The sequence below is a fragment of the Ostrea edulis genome, chromosome 8 (assembly GCF_947568905.1).
Source record: "Ostrea edulis chromosome 8, xbOstEdul1.1, whole genome shotgun sequence".
NCBI lineage: Eukaryota > Metazoa > Mollusca > Bivalvia > Ostreida > Ostreidae > Ostrea > Ostrea edulis.
In genome coordinates, this window is record NC_079171.1 from 40,041,798 (window position 1) to 40,061,585 (window position 19,788).

At 34.6% G+C, this 19,788-nt stretch overlaps 1 protein-coding gene and 1 long non-coding RNA gene across 2 annotated transcripts; both read right to left on the reverse strand.

Moving 5' to 3' along the window:
* LOC125661756 (prostate-associated microseminoprotein-like) lies at nt 1-17,669 on the reverse strand. Its single transcript, XM_048893916.2, has 3 exons — nt 17,473-17,669; nt 14,149-14,263; nt 1-180 (listed from the first exon to the last, which is right to left on the reverse strand). The coding sequence occupies exons 1-3, from the start codon at nt 17,564-17,566 to the stop codon at nt 51-53; spliced, it is 339 nt and encodes a 112-aa protein (XP_048749873.1). The 5' UTR covers nt 17,567-17,669; the 3' UTR covers nt 1-50.
* LOC125661753 (uncharacterized) lies at nt 1,304-3,730 on the reverse strand. Its single transcript, XR_008797606.1, has 2 exons — nt 3,607-3,730; nt 1,304-2,680 (listed from the first exon to the last, which is right to left on the reverse strand). It is a non-coding gene; the product is annotated as an uncharacterized LOC125661753 (long non-coding RNA).
* Nucleotides 17,670-19,788: the final 2,119 nt, after the last annotated feature.

A 19,788-nucleotide genomic window follows, 5' to 3' on the forward strand; every position in this document is an offset into this window, starting at 1 on the left:
TTCACTTCATGCTCTTTAAGGGAGCATTATTTATTCAAGCACACGAAACGTCATCCAGTCACTGCAGACACTGGCTCTGAACATGGTTGTCGTTCGTCGTCTTTACTAACTGCCACCTGATCACAGCCTTTTTGTAACACTTTACAGGTTGGTGGTACATTCCTCAGTATAGTCCCTTCCCTGTAAATATGTGTGATAAGGATTTATACAAAAAGAGCAAACATTTGCAATGCATTGTATTTAACGAAGTTCCGCGTAATGGATTTGAATTCAAACTTATTAAAAGTAAGCAAGGCTTGTATAGATTTTTATCATTTCATTCTGTATAACTATATACCAATTGTTCCACTGTTAATATATAACTCATATATCCCTTTTAAAGAAAGTGACAATACAGAATTTACTATTGTGATTAGTGAGGTCACTATACATAATTCACTATTGTGATTACTAGGGTCATTATAGTGAATTCACTATTGTGATTAGTAGGGTCACTATACATAATTCACTATTGTGATTAGTGAGGTCACTATACAGAATTCACTATTGTGATTAGTAAGGTCACTATACAGAATTCACTATTGTGATTACTAGGGTCATTATAGTGAATTCACTATTGTGATTAGTAGGGTCACTATACAGAATTCACTATTGTGATTAGTGAGGTCACTATACAGAATTCACTATTGTGATTAGTGAGGTCACTATACAGAATTCACTATTGTGATTACTAGGGTCATTATAGTGAATTCACTATTGTGATTAGTAGGGTCACTATACAGAATTCACTATTGTGATTAGTGAGGTCACTATACAGAATTCACTATTGTGATTAGTGAGGTCACTATACAGAATTCACTATTGTGATTAGTGAGGTCACTATACAGAATTCACTATTGTGATTACTAGGGTCACTATACAGAATTCACTATTGTGATTAGTAGGGTCACTATACAGAATTCACTATTGTGATTAGTAGGGTCACTATACAGAATTCACTATTGTGATTAGTAGGGTCACTATACAGAATTCACTATTGTGATTAGCAGGGTCACTATACAGAATTCACTATTGTGATTACTAAGGTCACTATACTGAATTCAAGATATTGATTGAGATTAGGAATGAGCTATGAAGATTCGGAAAACATATTCAATATCCGTATTTGTACTACGTCTCTATGACTTGATCTACAATGTATGTGATTTCTGAACTGGTGTTTTTATAACCTTTGGCAAACCTTCCATATAAGGCCAGAATCAAAAATATGTTTGTTAGTAAACTTGCCTGTAAAAGAAAACAGTTTTCTATAAAGTAAGTAAGTGGTAATCCAAAAATACATTTGCCGCTCGTTAAATCTTTTAGGCGTCTATAAAAGTCCCACGTGCCTGAAGGAAATCCCAACATGCTGTATAGGCTGTAAGACATTGTTAAAACAAGTAGTAATTACGTAGGACGTTGGTCTTGCAAATTTTCAGAAATATCGATTTTAAAGAGGACAGCGTATTCCAGCTATCATATGAGTTATATAGATCCGTGTCCAAACAACACAGTGAAGTCCGCAAGAACCCCATCCCAGTGCTTGTAAATAGGAGGAGGCTGACATGGTATGGACGCGCATTACTCGCCACAACAGCCTCCCGAAGACAGTTTTACATGGGACCTTGGAAGGTGGCGGCAGATGCAGACGAGGAGCTGGATGTACAAGAGTGGACCAGAATGGACAGTCCCACCTGTGTTATCTGGCATACGTGTCGTCCATCATGTCTCCCCCACGACCATCAGTCAGGGGAATGATAGGAGATGAGATAGCTTTTTTAATTATCAATTATGTAACGAAGAGTGATCAATCTCATAACTCCTTTGATGATTACAAAATTAAGAGCTTGGCAAACACTGACCCCTGGATCAACCAGAAGTGGGGTCAGTTGCCTTGGAGGAGTAAGCAACAGGTTACACCAGTCGTGAGCCCTAAATCACGATCAGGTAATTGTAATCAAAATATGTGAGTAAACATATACATCATTAAACTCCATGTATCTTGTATGATAAATGTACAAATTAAAGCGCCAAAATTTCACAATTTTTCTTTCTTACAAAATTGTGGTGAAAATTGAATTATGTGCATTGTACCTGATGCATTGGTATGCATATAACCGATTCCCGAACATGTATTGACAATAACAAAACTATTATATATAACCGATTCCTGAACATGTATTGACAATAACAGAACTATTATATCACTTCATTACGCTTTAATATCAATATCTACATTTACCGAAAACTACAGAAAATCTACGAAAAATAAATAAATTTCCCTACTATATAAATACATGCATATTTGCAGTAATAAATAACAATAACACTGCTACACTGTAGTTAATTTTAAACATTTAGAACATGTCAGATGAGGCAGCTCATATAAATGCACTTGTCTCATTGAAAGTAATGGCGCTGGTCATCGGATAACTCTCTCATCATTTTAGAGCACTCCTGTTGTTCTTTCTTCTTTCTGGATTTGATCCATGATCTACATGATCATATTAACTGTGGCATGTGATTGGAGAGACGGTAGCACATCATCTGGTCCAAATATGATAACGGCTTCAGTCTGGGTTGCTACGCTTCGCTTTCCTTGTTGGAGCTGCTGAACGGTGGTCTTTCTCCCTTTTCTACCCTGAAATTTATATTTTAATATTTAGTTGTCCATAAATAATGTTGAACTTCTCATACGCATTTCAAGGTTCTTTATTTCTTTCTGATTTTGATTGCAACTTGTTATGTTAAATCGGCCGAAGAAAACAGAAAAAGTGTGAGACGTTAATGTAAGATAAACAGGTAAATTTTGCGCAATAATGCACGCAACCCCAAAGTAGAGACTGCATACTTGTCCAAGTAAATTTTGAAACTACTCGTATGTTTAATGTTGCAGGACTTTCAAAGAATCCTGCAGTATATGATAAGCTTTTCATTGTTATGTTTATACAAAACAGCTAAAACATGGAAGATTTCTAAAGATTGAGTAGTATATGTATTCATAACAGACGCGCGTAACCCTGTATACATACCCTGGAGCCTTAAGCTACGTCACTGGCAACATTGATATCAAGATACTCTTTATACATGTAAATGAGGACGAGTTATTTGATGCTAGGTAGTGTAATTAATTGCAAGTTTAAACTGTCACTGATGATCGACATTAACTACAATATATGTGTTACTAACATGTTCTCTGTATTGAACGCCCTAGCATTAAGAGATTCATCATTCTATGAAAGAAAATTGAAAAGTGAAAAAATGTGTAGAAATCAAAGTTATTTTCTTACAATGAAACTCATTTCTAGAAAAAAAAGTTTTTCTGTTGTTGAAAACTGCTCAAAATATCGAGTCAGACTCCTAAACTGTGATAACGGCCCAACAAATAGACAGACACTATGGGTGTCTACCTTTGATAAGCAAAGACCTTTCTGTAAAGTGTGAAAGATGTATAATGAAAACTTTTCAAGATTGGCACGAGTGCCACAGCGAAAGTAATGATGAAGTGACAGGACTAATTCATATAGGACGTACATTTGTACAAATTGAAGTAAATATGTTAAGTACCAGATCGTTCTTCAATACTGAGAGATAACCGTTACGGCGGTTCCTCCTCCTCTTCTCTCTATCCAATGCAACAGAACGTTGTGATAAGCTCCAATCATTTTCATATTTATTCAGATCACCTTTGGAATCTTCAAAGAAAAATAATCATGTAAGAATATACCAAATTTGTTGTGATTGACTGTCGCATTCTCACTTATGTATTCAATGTGAAAACGTTAATAATATACTATAAGCATTTGATTGACTAACAGTTCTTTTGCAAAAGAGTATCAGATTTTTAAAAGCATCCATTTTATCAAAATCTAACACATCTTTCATATTCAAATATTTCTCCTTTAGCAAACTGCAAGAACGTTCTAAATATAAATTTTGATATACATGCATTAGATGTTTTATATAAAGAAGCCACCCATCGTAATTTCCCGTGGGGAACCGGATTAGAATAGGTCCCCACCCCTACCCCCTTACTTGTCGTAAGAGGCGACTAAATGAGGTGGCCCTTCGGATGAGATCGCAAAACCGAGGTAGCGTGTCATAGCAGCTGTGGCACGATAAAGATTCCTCCCTGTTCAAAAGGCCATAAGCGCCGAGCATATGCCAAAATTGTGCAGCCCTTCACCGACAAGGGCTGACGTCTCAATATGTGTAAAATTCTCGAGAGGGAGGTATATACAATCAACCAAGAGCGTTATTCTGGTTCGCAGATTACTACTAAGTACTTGCAACACGTGTTCAATGCAGAACATTTACCGATACTCTTCACTGCGCAGTAACGATTTCCCAGGCCCCAAATCACACCCACGCTACTATGTTGATCAGATTATAACTTTCCTTGTTTTTAACTTAGGGAAGATTACAGTAACACTACCTGATAATTGCAGAATCTCCACCGCCAGGTTTTCCCCATGAAGTCTCATACAACACTGCTGTCCATTGACAAGGTTTCCTCCCTCCAGAACTAACTTCTTGGTATCAACAATGGCTGTACATCCATCGTAATCAAACAAAACCAAAGCGTAGGGTACCATGTTGCAATGAATGGTAGTAACCTATAATGTAAAAGAAAGACACTAATAATGTTCATGGGGTTTTTTGTTGTCATTTTCAAGAAACATATTTAAAATTAAAACCAAGCAATAAAAGACTTGGATCGACAATTTAACTTTAACTTAAATGTGAAATGTCTTTAATTTCCATGTTGATATGTAGAATTTGACGCCACAGTGACTTAGCAGTCTCCCCGTGCCTGTACCAGAACTACCTCTGTTGGTACACATTTGCACAAGTGTAGAAAATATCTGATGCTTACAAAGAATGGCGGACAATCCATTTATTCAAAGTTCATTCGGGATTTTACAATATCAATTAAATGATGCATAAATATTAATAATTCAGCTTGTACACAAGTGTCTAATAATGATTGTTGTGTAAAGATGGATGTATCTGTAGATGAATATAATGTGTTCTTCGGGGAAATTGTTTTATCATCAAAATGCTTCAAATCTGAATGGCCTGTCTGATAAGGGGCCCGAATCCTACACACTCATACAAAGTGAATGTTTGAGGAGGCTCATACAAAGGTGGAACTAATATATGGGTATTTACTGGGCTACTGAATTCAGAAAATTCTGGAGAATCCTATACACAGTCTGATAAACCTAATGGTTTTCAACAGTAGCAGTCGCCGCGGTGGTTTCTAGAGGTTAGAGCGTTCGCCACGCATGGGAATATACGTGGGTCGATACCCGGCCACGACAGACCTAAGTCGTTAAAACAGGTAGTGATAGTTCCATCGCCAAACGCTCGGCATCAGGTGTGAATGTCACGGGTCCTCGGAGATGACCTTAAAAACCTTAGAGCAGTTGTGGCACGCTAAAAAACCCTCTCTGCTCAATTGCCGTAAGTGTCGAGAAAAGGCCTAAATTTTAAGCCGTTCACTGGTCTTGGTGACGTCTCCATGTGAGTGACAAAATACAATCAACAGTACCAGGCTAGCTACATGCATGTAGATATTGAATATTTTCATCTTTGCTGTTATGGTGATATATTTGTAAAACCTACCCCTAATTTTCACTTTCATGATTGACCATGAACTTTTATATCACATTATTAAACCTTCGACCCTTCTAATGTACGCACCCCTTGCTTGTCGTCAGAGGCGACTTAATGGGGGTGATCCTTCGGATGAGGCCGCAAAAACCGAGGTCCCGTGTCACAGCAGGTGTGCCACGATAAAGATCCCTCCCTGCTCAAAGGCCATCAGCGCCGAGCATAGGCCGAAATTTTGCTGCCCTTCATCGTCACTGGTGACTTTTCCATATGAGTGAAATATTCTCAAGAGGGACGTTAAACAATACACATCAATCATTCAAAAGTACGCTTAAAGCTACAGACAGACTGGATAGGCATAACAAACATGCTTATTCTTTCCCGACGAATTGTTGAAATGTACCTGTGAATTTTATTTAAACTGTTGTAACTGTTGATTGATTGGATAATTTTATGGTCAGTTATCTGCATAATTTGGTTGGTAGGTATGTTATTTTCACTTGATTTTTTATCTAAATCGTTTTAAAGCACTGTGATTTCTTAATCCTTTGTCCTGCTGCAGCTGTAATTCATTTTCTGATATACTTTACTTGATCTTTAAAACGGGATTGTTGGGAATTTCTCTCTCCAATATGTTTGTAAACAAACTATGTAAAATTTACGTGCATTTGTGATGTCACACGCGGTGTAGTAATGGGTGATATCCAGTGGATAAAGGAGTAAACAATATTGATAAAAAGTTAATATGCCGGAAAATAGTTTATAACGCGTCACGGTATGAAAAGAGGTTGAAAACAGCGACTTGTAAACTTTATAATTTTACAAACATTTGTTGAAAACAGCGACGACGACATGAAGGAGTCGACATTGAATAATGATAGTTTTCCATAGACGATATTTTGGTGAAAGCTATTTCCAATTGGCCTTCATGTTGAAGGTTGACTTGCTCAAACTTCTTCAATACTTTACCAATATTCGGTTACTCAGAGAAGACAAATCTGCTGCAAAATGGTAAAATGACGTCTTACGAAAACGATCCAAATCAGATTCACTGCTTGTATCTGTCTTCGGTACACGTATAAACTATCTATGGACCAATGACTATCATCAGATATCTAGAGTTGAATTAGCAGATATTAAAATAAATCGTCACTAAACTAAGGAGTCGGCAGTGAATAACACCGATATTTCCTAAACTATATTCTTTTCGTAAATAGATAAAACTGTCAATGAACCAAGGCCTTTATGTTATATATAGTTTTTGTATTGAATAGTGATTCAATAGTTTTCCAATTATTAAAAATAAAACATTTATTAGAGCAGTAGTTAGATACTCCAAGGTGTGAAAACATTCCTCGTTAAAACATGGTACCTACATGTAGTATTAAGGAGGTATGCTACATCAGAGAAATTTTTTATGTAGATGAAAAGTGAAGGATATGTGCAACAATATATTGAAGTTGAAAATTTTCAAATTTACTTTATTTTGTCTAAAAATACAGTTTTCGTAAAAGGTAATCTGGAAAAAAAATTAAAACCCCTGCTGGACTCGAACCTGCAGTCGGTATTCTAACCTACTGACCTACTCGGTTTGGCATTTAAATGGAAAAGAAAAAGTCAAATATTGCTGATATCGATTTTTTCATCCATGTTTTAAAGGAAGTCAGTCATTATGACGATGCAGAGTACTACCTTAAAACACCTAGGTATACAAGCAGGGACGAAAGTGTAAATTGTGTCTATCTTCTATACCCTACGTTGAGCATCACGCTCCTATTCTTCATGGTCAGATGGTAAATTTTGCAATATTATTTTATAATCATGTTTATTTAAGTGATATACATACAAATAAACAATTAAATTGCATTAAATTATGAAATTTTATTAGCGTACTCTATAGTACTCTAGAGTACTCTGTTTAGTAGGACCCCTCATTCTCTGCTCATCTCCGTAATGGGCCTAAAAACGTCTCTATTTCTTTAATTGTTTTCAAAACATAGCGCGAATCGCTAAATAAATCAAAGAAGGTATTACCTAATCGACAATATTAAAATCAACAACAATTAAACCAATTACGTCTTTAATAAACATCAAAATCAGAATTAAAATTTAAGCCAATGTTTTCATTGAACAGAAATAAAATTGGTCTCTGTATTGCCAAAACATGAATAAAAATTAATAAAGAAAACAAAATAAGAAATGACAAAAGAACTTTTAACATTGTTAATAGCGCGAACGGAATCTATACCGGTGGAAAGGCAATTTTAAAAATGTTGTTGAAGGGTAAATAGAATTATCGAAATACCCTCATAAAACACCGAAATACCCTTAATCTACCGAAATACACAATTTTTTTCATTTCATATTATTATAATTGAAATATTTGTATAAGGAGTTTTATATAAAACCAAGTATTTACAAAAATGTAATAATTTGTGGGATTTTTCTTGTGTATTTCAATTTTTGAGAAGTAAATTGTTCATGGTTTAATTGTCAGAATAAACTTAGTTTGATCCAAGCAGATGATATTGCTTTCTTTATCGTTAGCGGGGAGAAAATGGCGGGTAGAAGAGCACAATGATTTAAATAGTGTGCCTTTCCGAAATATCAAACGCCAAAATAAGCTTGCAAATAATTATAATGAGAAAACAATCATTAATTGTTCACATTTTTTCGGTAGATCACGGGTATTTCGGTAATTCTATGTACCGTTTTAAGAGTAAAACGTTCATAGTCTTGATGAAAATTGAAGCGATTTTGATTAGGCTGAACAATTTGTTTGATTTCTGTGTCAAAAAATCCCCTGATTTTGACTTCATGTCGTATGAATTTGAAACTCAAATGATATCATGTTTTATTATTTAAACTCAATGTTTTAAAATATTTAAATGATCAGGAATAAATTTATTTCTTTTTCCTTGAATGGAGGTATACCATGGAAAAAAACTACGCGCAACGATGCAGTTTTCATTTGTTTGTTTGGGTTTTTTCTCCTGGTATACCTCCATCGAAAAATAATGACTTCATTCCTTAATTCAATGAAACTCACCAACACCTGATAAGATCGTATAGATTGTGAATTGAAATCAACTTATACTGAAGAAGAAAAACGACAAAGAAGTTTTCGATTTTGAAATTTAAAAAAGGGGGTTGATATAAAAAAAAAGTTTTAAAAAAAAAAGTACGTGCACTAGTATGATTATTTTCCCGAATCAAACAAAATGTCAAATTCTACATCTATTTAAAGTACAACATAATAATTAATAGAAATGTACATTGGTGGAATTAGCGGAAAATTGAAATGATTTACTTACTAGAATCTCAGCTGTTGTCGTCTTCAAGTCTTTGAGCGATATTGCGTGATTGAGACACTAAGAGTCGTCAGAGTAAAAGTGTACCAGATCACGGATGAGTGGACACGAGGTCCACCCTGATGCTATAGGTAGTTCCCCCATCTCCGGTGTCATTGGCTTCCTTGATACCCTTTTCTCTATTTTTGGCAGGCGTCTTCTAAGTCTTCTCTTGTCAAAACATGGCGTCAGTACTCGTGCGGTACAATGTGTACTCTAAATCACACGTGTCTTTGGGACAATCATTGAGGGCGTTCCCTCACTCAATTCAAACATACCAAATCATCTTTTTTCAATTAAAGAAAATTCATTAATGATTTTTTATTTAAAATTCTGAATTATTATTTATTCATTACTCATTTTGGAAAATTTCATTTTGAATACGTATATCATGTTAAAGTGTAGGATGCTAAAGACGATTTGCCAAGACACTTCCGTCCATTTTTATTTTATTATTTATTTATTATAGGATTAAACATTCAAAGCACTTTTATGTTAAGTTTGTGAGTAAAATGTCCGGAGTTTACACATCGATAAATTCTTCAAAAAGAATGATTGATTCTTATAATTCCAATTCATTCACTTTATTAACAATTGGAAAAATTTGAATAGTTTCCCAGAAGTATGTTATTTGTTTTCAGGCGTGTATGAATAGAATGTAGGACAGAAAGTCACAGGACAAAAAGTCATGGACAAAAAGTCACAATAAGAAATTTTATGAAAGTAGGACAAAATGTCACAGGACAAAAAGTCACAATTAAAAATTTGATGATAGTAGGACAAAATTTCACAGGACAAAAAGTCACAGTTTATAAGAAAGTCAGAAAATAATGCATTTGATATATATTTGAAAACATATATGTTCTTTTTGTAAAGTTTAAGAATATATATGTAAAATTTATATTTTCTATGACAATCTATATCAAATATCAAACTTTAGATTTTGATAATAATTATTATAAAATTGTTAATCCTTTAATCATATTTATTTGAAAAATATATTAATTAGATTTTTAAAAAGAGAGATATTCTTATTGATATAAAATAAAAATAAGCTTTGTGATCATTTGGTTTACTATACTACATATTAATGGTTGTCAAAACAAAATATGATGGCAGACTTATGGTTGGCTTCCTTTCACTCCAGATTATTGTCAAAACAAGAGGGAAGTGAACTGTCATTAAAATTGCTATAGAAACAAGTTAAGGATTTTTTGTTTCTTATTAGTTAATAATGAACTGAAAGTGCTATATGTGGCAAACGAAATAACAATAAGAATGATGACATACATTTTCTTCTACTGTAAGAAATGCCAGGTGTCTGAACAATGGCTTTAGTGAGCATTTGGGTACCATCAGGTTAAAAAACCAACTTATCTGTGGATATTAAATAAATGGTGATGTCTGAGGTTAAAAAACAAGAAAAACACCATTTTATTTATGCACAAAATACAAATATTGGTATGAATATCGGCATTCTATATTTTATAACAGAATGGGTGTATATATAATTCAAAGTCATGTTTGTGACTTTTTGTTCCTGACTTTTTGTCCTATCTGATTTGAAAATCATCATTGTGACTTTTTGTCCTACCGATTTTGTGACTTTTTGTCCTATGACTTTCTGTCCGTATATCTATGAATACATCGCGTTTTCGGATTTATTGATGTATAATCTCTTGTTCAGCTTTATTTTTGTCCAATCAAAACAATAGTAATAAATAACATTGGAATTATATTGTTATATATCACCCCTAGTCATGTTTCAAAATTTACACTTCGGCGCAATGGTATATCGGTCCAGAGATACTTTGGGCCCTGAACACTTTGGCCCAAAATTAATCATTCTAAAAAAAAAATTATTTCGTCATTTATTGCTCTGTTTTTATTTTATTTTTACCCGTCATGTATTGCTCTATTGTTTTTTTCTTTGTCATTTATTGATTAGACAATGGTTTTAACCGCTTAGAATTGGTACGGCGGGAGTAAGCCTCGCTACATGTATACGCAACACGCGCGCGGCTTGGCGCGTGCCCTTGTGTCCCTCCCGATAGGTAGGGGGAGCTAATTATGAGCAGAGGGACAGAAACCATTAGACGGCCATGCCACTTTCTCAGTCGTCCACTAATTAACTACTTTTAGAACAAGAAAGATCTCATATCAGACTTCATGTTTCACGGACAATAGGGTATATCCTTCGTAGAATTATAAATTCCCATTTTCGCCAATAAATATATTAAAAATAAATTCAGAAACATGATTACATATTATTTATCCACTTAAAAAGTCCTTTTCTTATAAATGCATTTAAGATATTTCACTAATCAATATTTCTAAAGAAACAATAAATTTTAAAAAAAAGACCGACGTGTCTCTGGACCGAAAATTCAATGGCATTGGGTCGAAGTGCAATATATAATTGTTGTGACGAAAATATGAGAGATATATCTGGCCAAAAAATGGTCTGAAGTGTCAATGTACTATAAGATTGTTGAAACTTAATTATGGGTGATATACGGCAAAAAGAAGAAAAATGAACCGAAATATTTTGAAATTTTGGGCAGAATTTTCCGACTTTTTGGGTCACAATGCTTTTGGGCCGAAGTGTCTGACATTCTTCATCATGAGTATTGTATACATGTATTTCAGAATATGCAATATCTTAAATCTTTTAGAGGGCCAAACACGTACATTGAGAGCCCTCTGATCTAAATGACTCTATATACAGATATACAAGCAATCGGGATAGGTTTTGATGGTACATACACTGTACACATTTTATTCTGCGGCAGATCAAGATGGGGGTCACGGGGATTGCAACCCTCCTCCCGTTGGTTAGACATTTCTTGACAGAAATGTTCATTTTATGTCATTTTAGGGTCTTCAATGCCTCTCACTTGGACGGAAAAGGTAGTAACTTGGATCGCACCCCTTTTGAAAATTTTCTGGATCCGCCACAGTGACTATTACATGTTTATAGTATAAAATGGGGGAATGAATATCTGTAGAATAAAAATGAATTTCTCTCTTGCCCCAATGTATAAAATGTACCGAAAGTATCCGAAAAGCAGAATTTGAAACCGAGACCAAAGCGTTCGTTCCCATCTTGGCCCAAAGCGTACCGGTCTCGCTGTTACGTTCAAAACCGTTCATGCAGCATTGGTTGCCTAATCAAAGTCGATCGTTCACAAATCATTCAGCGTTCGTTTACCATTGTACAGGTGTAGATGTACGCTTCAGGATCTGTGACGGGTTCACCGTTGTACTGGTGTAGATGTACGCTTCAGGGTCTGTGTCGGGTTTACCGTTGTACTGGTATAGATGTACGCTTCAGGTCTGTGCCGGGTTTACCGTTGTACTGGTGTAGATGTACGCTTCAGGGTATGTGCCGGGTTTACCGTTGTACTGGTGTAGATGTACGCTTCAGGGTCTGTGCCGGGTTTACCGTTGTACTGGTGTAGATGTACACTTCAGGGTCAGTGCCGGGTTTACCGTTGTACTGGTGTAGATGTACGCTTCAGGGTCTGTGTCGGGTTTACCGTTGTACTGGTGTAGATGTACGCTTCAGGGTATGTGCCGGGTTTACCGTTGTACTGGTGTAGATGTACGCTTCAGGGTCTGTGCCGGGTTTACCGTTGTACTGGTGTAGATGTACGCTTCAGGGTCTGTGCCGGGTTTACCGTTGTACTGGTGTAGATGTACGCTTTGGGGTCTGTGCCGGGTTTACCGTTGTACTGGTGTAGATGTACGCTTCAGGGTCTGTGCCGGGTTTACGGTTGTACTGGTGTAGATGTACGCTTCAGGGTCTGTGCCGGGTTTACCGTTGTACTGGTGTAGATGTACGCTTCAGGGTCTGTGCCGGAACAATATCGCTTTTGTACAGTGTTTGGCTGACACAGAGCCAGTCTTCTTTCTGTATATTATAACTTTTATTTCGCTTGCTGTTTATATTTCACTATTGACCATACTTGTAAAATTAGGGCTACTGCAGTGAATGCATTTAAGGTGGATCGATCCTCATGTGACTTATCAATAGTAATGGTTAAAAGTGCAAAAACTGTATTAATTTCCATTCAATATAGTTAAATTTAAACAATAACCATAGAAAATGTGTATGTTGCCACATTTTTAAAGATGTCAGACATAAAAAAAAAAACGGAAATATATGTTAACATCAGAAAATCATACATTTTCGTTTTACAGAATAATTAAGATAGATAAAATCTTGTTGAAATGACAAATTTTAAATGTCAATAGTTTAAAAAAAACCTGTTAATTCATAAATATGTATAAATTAATTGTGGATATTAGGGAAACCATGCATATTAGACATGCAGTGGAAGAAATACCAGCATAGAAGTCATTGCCCTTGACAACATTGTTTTAATTATAAAGAATTGATTATCTATAGAAAATATACACTTTTTCAATATCAATAGTTTACCAATTTTTTTATTTTATGCAGTGAATAAATTCCTCTGATTTCTCTCATGCGCAAAGTTTAATTTCAAAAAGATTTTTGCAAAAACCTATGACATCACACGAGGATCGATTAACCTTAAATAGAATATATATACACGCGCGAATTCAAAACTGAGTAGAAATATATGCAGACAGAAAGTCGTGAAATATCGAATTCAAAACTGTCATAAGTGTAATAATTATAAACAGAAACCGGTAGACGGCCGGACAACGGACGGACGAACACATGTTTCTAGAGGACTCGTGTATCTTGGTACATTATTCATCATTCATTCGCCCAAGTCAGTACTCATATATTGCTGCGATCATAAATATATATGCACTGAACTTCGCTGGGTTAGCTACCACTTCCTTGTTTAAATATATATATTTGTTTAATAAAAAAATATTATGACTTGACTTGATATGATTATTATCAAGGCTAATATTCTTATATACCCCCCCCCCCTTTCCCCCCCCCCCTTTTTTTTTTTTTTTACATTAAGACACTTTGTGTATAAAAAGTATGCCTAAAAAGTACAGAAATCCAGATTTTATATTGACAAATAAAAGCCTCTTTACAGTTTTGCAATATATATATGTATATATATATATATATATATATATATATATATATATATATATATATATATATATATACACAGTGTACATATGTACGTACGAACAGCAGGATAGCGTTCCATCCGAACCACAGCTACAGCGGAAACAGTCAGGCGGAGTCCTGTTCCTGTACTCATCTCCCCGGGCAATAGTTATTCCTCTATACTGACAATTTTCTGAATTGATACATGTACGTCATTAGGTTACATTCTTTGTATCTGGACCAGTCTTAGAATATCTTCAGAATGAGGCGGAGGACTAATCATTATGTAGGTTTCTTAATGAAAAAATTGTAGCGAGGATTACATTTTGAATGAAGTTTTTATCAAATGTAGCGATATATTATTACCGATATTGCATAGACTGTTTAATGACATATTTATATCGGGTTTTTTCCCCGAGTCGTGGACAAAAAGCTGTATTGTACCGGTATTTAAAAAGGGCAACATTAATGAAACTAATAACTATAGAGGTATTTCTCTGGTGAACTGCTTCGGAAAATTGTTTACAAGTATATTAAAGAGACACTACAGCTCATTTTGCGTAAAAATCATGAAATCACAATTTTCCCAGCGCTTTTTCAATTTTTGTTGCATTGTTGAATGTATGAACTTTGCGAAAATAACACTTATTTAAAGTCAAAAATTCTCATTTTAACGTAAAATTTAATACTTTTTGATGGCCTATACAAAAAAATATCGAGTCTCCTCCTTTCGGTCTTCAGACGCATGCTCATAGACAGTAAACAGTGCAGCATGTCGTCCATGAGAGAAAGTGTAGTGGATAGATCCAGAATTTTGACAGATTCTGCGAGAAAAGAGGTTAAAATAAAATGAGATAAAACTCATATGTGAAATAAAAGTGACCTTGCGATCAGTATGACTGTTGGAAAACAAAGGTTGTAACTCAGTGGTGGATCTAGGATTTCTGAAGGGGTGTGTGAAAATCAAATATTAGCCAAAGTAATCGGCTTTCTGGGTGCAAAATTTGGATTTTCACTCACAATTTGTGGCGAGAGGGGGGGGGGGGGATCCTGCCTCCCCCCCCCCCCCTAACTCTGCCATTGGGACAAGCCGCGAAGACACTGTTTTAAAAGTAAGTGCTATTTTTATCTTAACACGACACGTGTTAGTTGTAAACACATCGGTCAATTGGAACATGGAAGGGTTTCTGTTGAAACAATGATTTATATAATTATTTATTATAAGGAGCAGGGAATAATCTTATACTTGAAAGGTGTGGACCCCTTTGAAAGGGAATTCACAAATAATTTCCTACACAACACCTTTGCTGTCATTCAAAACCACGTGATGTAAATAAGCATTCAAAAGTAAGAGTCAGCATGAAGAAACCTTTGAATTCCGCACGATCTTCAAAGCGCATTTGAGAGTAAATTGATGCATCCCAATTGTTCAAAATTGTCAGTATCGATATGATATTTATCATTTTATCAATACGTGTTTTCAAAAACACTTTATTAAAATGTGGAAAATGAACTGTAGTGTCTCTTTAAATAATAGAATTATAGAATGGGAAAAAGAATATAGTATATTGACCGATGCACAGTTTGGTTTTAGGACTTTCTACTGTAGATGCAGTTTGTTTTACAGTCACTTATTAACAAAACCCTTGGTAGTAAAAAAGAGGTTGTATTGTTGTTTCGTTGACTTCCAGAAGGCTTTTGATTCAATTGATAGATCTCATTTGGTATAAAATATTCAATGAAGGTATACAAGGGAAGTTATTCAATATCATTAAATCAATGTATAATAATGTTAAAAGCTGTGTAAAATATGACGGATTTTTGAGTGATTATTTTTGTAATGACAAAGGTTTAATGCAAGGTGAAACTTTGTCACCCTTTTTATTTTCTTTATATGTTAATGATTTTGAGATGAGCTTTATTACGGAACATTGTCCAAGTATTGTTATTCAAATGATAAATTTATTCCTTTTAATGTATGCAGATGACATGATTATCATATCCGAAACTCCTGAGGGTTTGCAAAAAATGTTAGACGCTCTGAAGAAATATACTAATGAGTGGAAACTAAATGTTAATGTACAAAAAACTAAAATTGTTGTTTTCAGGAATGGAGGAAAATTTAGAGAAGATGAGACATGGTCTTATGATAATTCATGTTTAAATATTGTCAATGAATTTAATTACCTTGGCATACTGTTCAATTATATTAGTAAATTCCTCAAAACATAGAAACATGCCGCAGAACAAGGGAGAAAAGCATTATTTTCAATTTCCAATAATTTGAAAAAACATTCTTTTAATACAAAAACACAATGTTACATTTTTGATACCTATGTCAACACGGTTTTATTATACGGTTCAGAAATATAGGGTTTTCAAAAAGCTCGAGATGTTGAGAAAGTGCATATAGGCTTTTGTAAAAAGCTTTTAGGTTTAAACAGTAAAACCTGTTATAATTTAGTTTACTGCGAACTTGGTAGAGTTCCTCTAGCAATCAAAGTGAAACTTAGAATATATAAGTATTGGCTTAAATTACTACAATCAAATAACTGTATCTTAAAAGCATGCTATGATGAACGAGTTTCCTGTAATGATAGTTGGACTGTAAACATTCAAAGAGAATTGGCAAATCTAGATTTATCTTATCTTTGGAATGTCTCAAATGTAAATAATGATACTTACAAGCTAATTGAACAACGTATGATTGATGTTTACAAACAAACAATTTTAGAAAACATTACAAATTCACCAAAAGGTTTTTTATATCAGCATTTGATTGATAACTTTTGTTTACAGTTTTACTTGACTAAACCCATTGACTCTGCACAAATCTTTTATTACTCGTTTTAGAACTTCATCGCATAAACTGAATGTTGAAGTTGGAAGGCATAACAATATAGTCAGAGAACGATGTTTGTGAGCTTAATGATGTAGAGGATGAGTTCCACTTTATTTTAAAATACCCTCTATATGATGATATGAGAAAAAAATATGTTAAGAAATTATATTATACAAAACCCAATGTTTACAAACTGATTAAACTACTCAGTGTTAAAAATACTAAAGAACTGATTAATGTTGGAAAAATTTTACAGTATGCTACTAAGCTACGAAACTCTCATATGGTGTGATATCATTTGTTTAATCTAAATTATACATAGTTGTAACATTGTTGTCTACCCACTCTCCATAATGTCATTTTTGTTTGTTTGTATAAATGTATTTATGTATATGATATCCAATGAGCCTGGGGGCTCACGGAAATAAAGAATCTGAGTCTGAATCTAATAAATCAGTAAACGTGATAAATATTTACGATAAAAGTTTGTATGCACTTTATAAAATGTACGCCAGGTAGATTTTGCATTGTACTAGAATACAGATAGATTTAAGCCTTACCAATATCATCTCTCGGTAACTCCATCCAACAGGAAGCTTCCGAGTATGTCACAACTAACAACACAGCGCACACGGCGAAGTACAGCCTGGTCATCTCGGATATCAGAGAGTTTGAGGTGGTGGGTATTACGAATGTCTTTTATAATACTTCATTTCGATCACAATTATTTTGCATCTGTTGTTCAAGTAATGATTAAAACAATCGAAATATGTCGTGACAGTCAGTAAACTAAAACATATGACAGATTGCTGAAGATTCGCTGAAATATTGGTGATTTGGTGTCAATGTTGATAGAATCAATCATAAACTATGAGTGCATTGTTGTTACCATCTTAAAAGACGCCTCATTAATCCAACCGCGTTATCACCCGCGACGTATGATGTCAGAATCGATAACGCAGCTGGACAAACAGACTTTAAATCTTCCATAGCAACCAGCTATGGAAAAATTGCACATAATGTACTCTAATTTAGTGATATCTTTTGAAAATAAAATTGTAATCATAAAACAAAAACCGTTCATGCAGTGAAATCATCTAGTGAAAACATATAACATTGATACATGACAACTACAAACTGAATCCCCCCATTCGGCATATATCATCCTTACAACCTGTCATTTGAGTCATGACCTTTGACCGTGTGATTTGAAACTAAAAGGAAGATCTATACTGTTTAGAGGGTAACAGTATATCATGGTTGATGTATGGTTCATAAGATATTGAGTAGACATATTCGTATGTCAGAGTAGATTGACCTTATGACTTCAAATTAATAGTGTAATCTACTACTTAGTATATACAAGTGTTTTAAACAAGAAGTATGTCCAGTTTGATTCTTGTTATTTGAACTCAAAATCAATTGGGGCCATTTACTCTTATGAGGTAGTTTGACAAGTTTTATATCTATCAAGCAAAGGGTTCTCCAGATATTGGACATATAATTTATCTTACTCTGTCCAGTTTTGTAGGTTGTTCTTTGACATTGTGCCCTTGTAAGTAATAAGGTTATCCTGGTCTGTAGAGAAAACCAGCATAACAAGTATGTCTGTCAAGTCCACCCACTGTCTAAGAATTTTTAAAAAAAAATCAATGCACTATAACAGTCATAAATCGCCACCCTACTGTAATATCAAGGTTCCTGACTCAAGGATAATGACCTTCCCGTTCAAGACAGAAGCCCCCCTGCACACATACATGTACCTGTAGTTTGGCAGCTGGGTGTCTGTGAGTGATTGATTGATTGTTTGATGTTTTCCGCCACACTCAACAATTTTTTCAGTTATTTGGTGGCGCCCAGTTTTTTATTGGTGGAAGAGAGAAACCAGATATAATATACAGACCCTGAAGCGTACTACTACACCACTTGCACAGAACGGTACGATACGATTCTTACGGTGAACGGTTTGCACGAAACGCTGAACGGTTTGCACGAAACGCTGAACAGTCTGCACGGAACGGTTTGCACGAAACGCTGACAACTATGTAGGTGTGACTTGCACGCTTTGTGAACGGTCTGCACGAAACGGTAGGCGTGGCCTCCACGCTGTGATTTTTTCGGTAATATTTGGTTCAAATAGTTAAAATATAATTCCAGTATTCAAATATTAAAAGAATGTTGAGGAAAAAATGATATTGATTCATTTTAAAATGATTGCTCATGTACGACGCGGTAAATTTCATTTTTGCTTATTAGATCAATGACTTATAAGCACGTTGGAATGAAAACAAATGCGTTCTTTTTTTTTATTTCGGAAATAAAAGAAAAATATGCAAAAATCATATCGTCACGGAATATTGATAAATCAAATTTTATTGATTCATTGCTCTATTGAATTCTTTGAAACTGAATATGAAATCGTCGCGTTTGTTTCGCTATTTTTGTACATTCATTCTGAGTGTCGTTAAAATACATTTGCAATTTGTATATTACAGGCCTCTTCCCAAAGATAGGGGTTGAATGAACCTATATCTTTTATATACATGTGTAAGTGTATGAAAACAGATCAAAGGATTTAAAGAAACTCCCCATCAGGGAAGATTGAAACATTTGGGGGGGGGGGGTTGTGAACAGTCTGCACGAAACGCTAGCCATGGCCTGCACGCTTTGATTTTTTTCGGCATTATTTATTTCATCCTGGGGTTAGTTTAAAGAAGGAATAGTTTAATGACTTAAGAACACGTTGGAATAAAAGGAAATGAATATTTTTTAACTTCGGAAATAAAGGAAAAAGATGCATAAATTGTATCGTCATCGAATATTTATTATTCAACTTTAATTATTCATTGCTCTATTAAATTCATTGAAAAAGTCGC

What these genes read in the sequence shown, in the direction of transcription:
- LOC125661756 (XM_048893916.2), bottom strand. Translation starts at nt 17,566, where the DNA reads ATGACCAGGCTGTACTTCGCCGTGTGCGCTGTGTTGTTAGTTGTGACA. An exon ending in GTTACCGAGAGATGATATTG is followed by an intron (nt 14,264 to 17,472) that starts GTAAGGCTTAAA and finishes GTATCAATTCAG; the next exon opens with AAAATTGTCAGTATAGAGGA. An exon ending in GGAACGCTATCCTGCTGTTC is followed by an intron (nt 181 to 14,148) that starts GTACGTACATAT and finishes ACATATTTACAG; the next exon opens with GGAAGGGACTATACTGAGGA.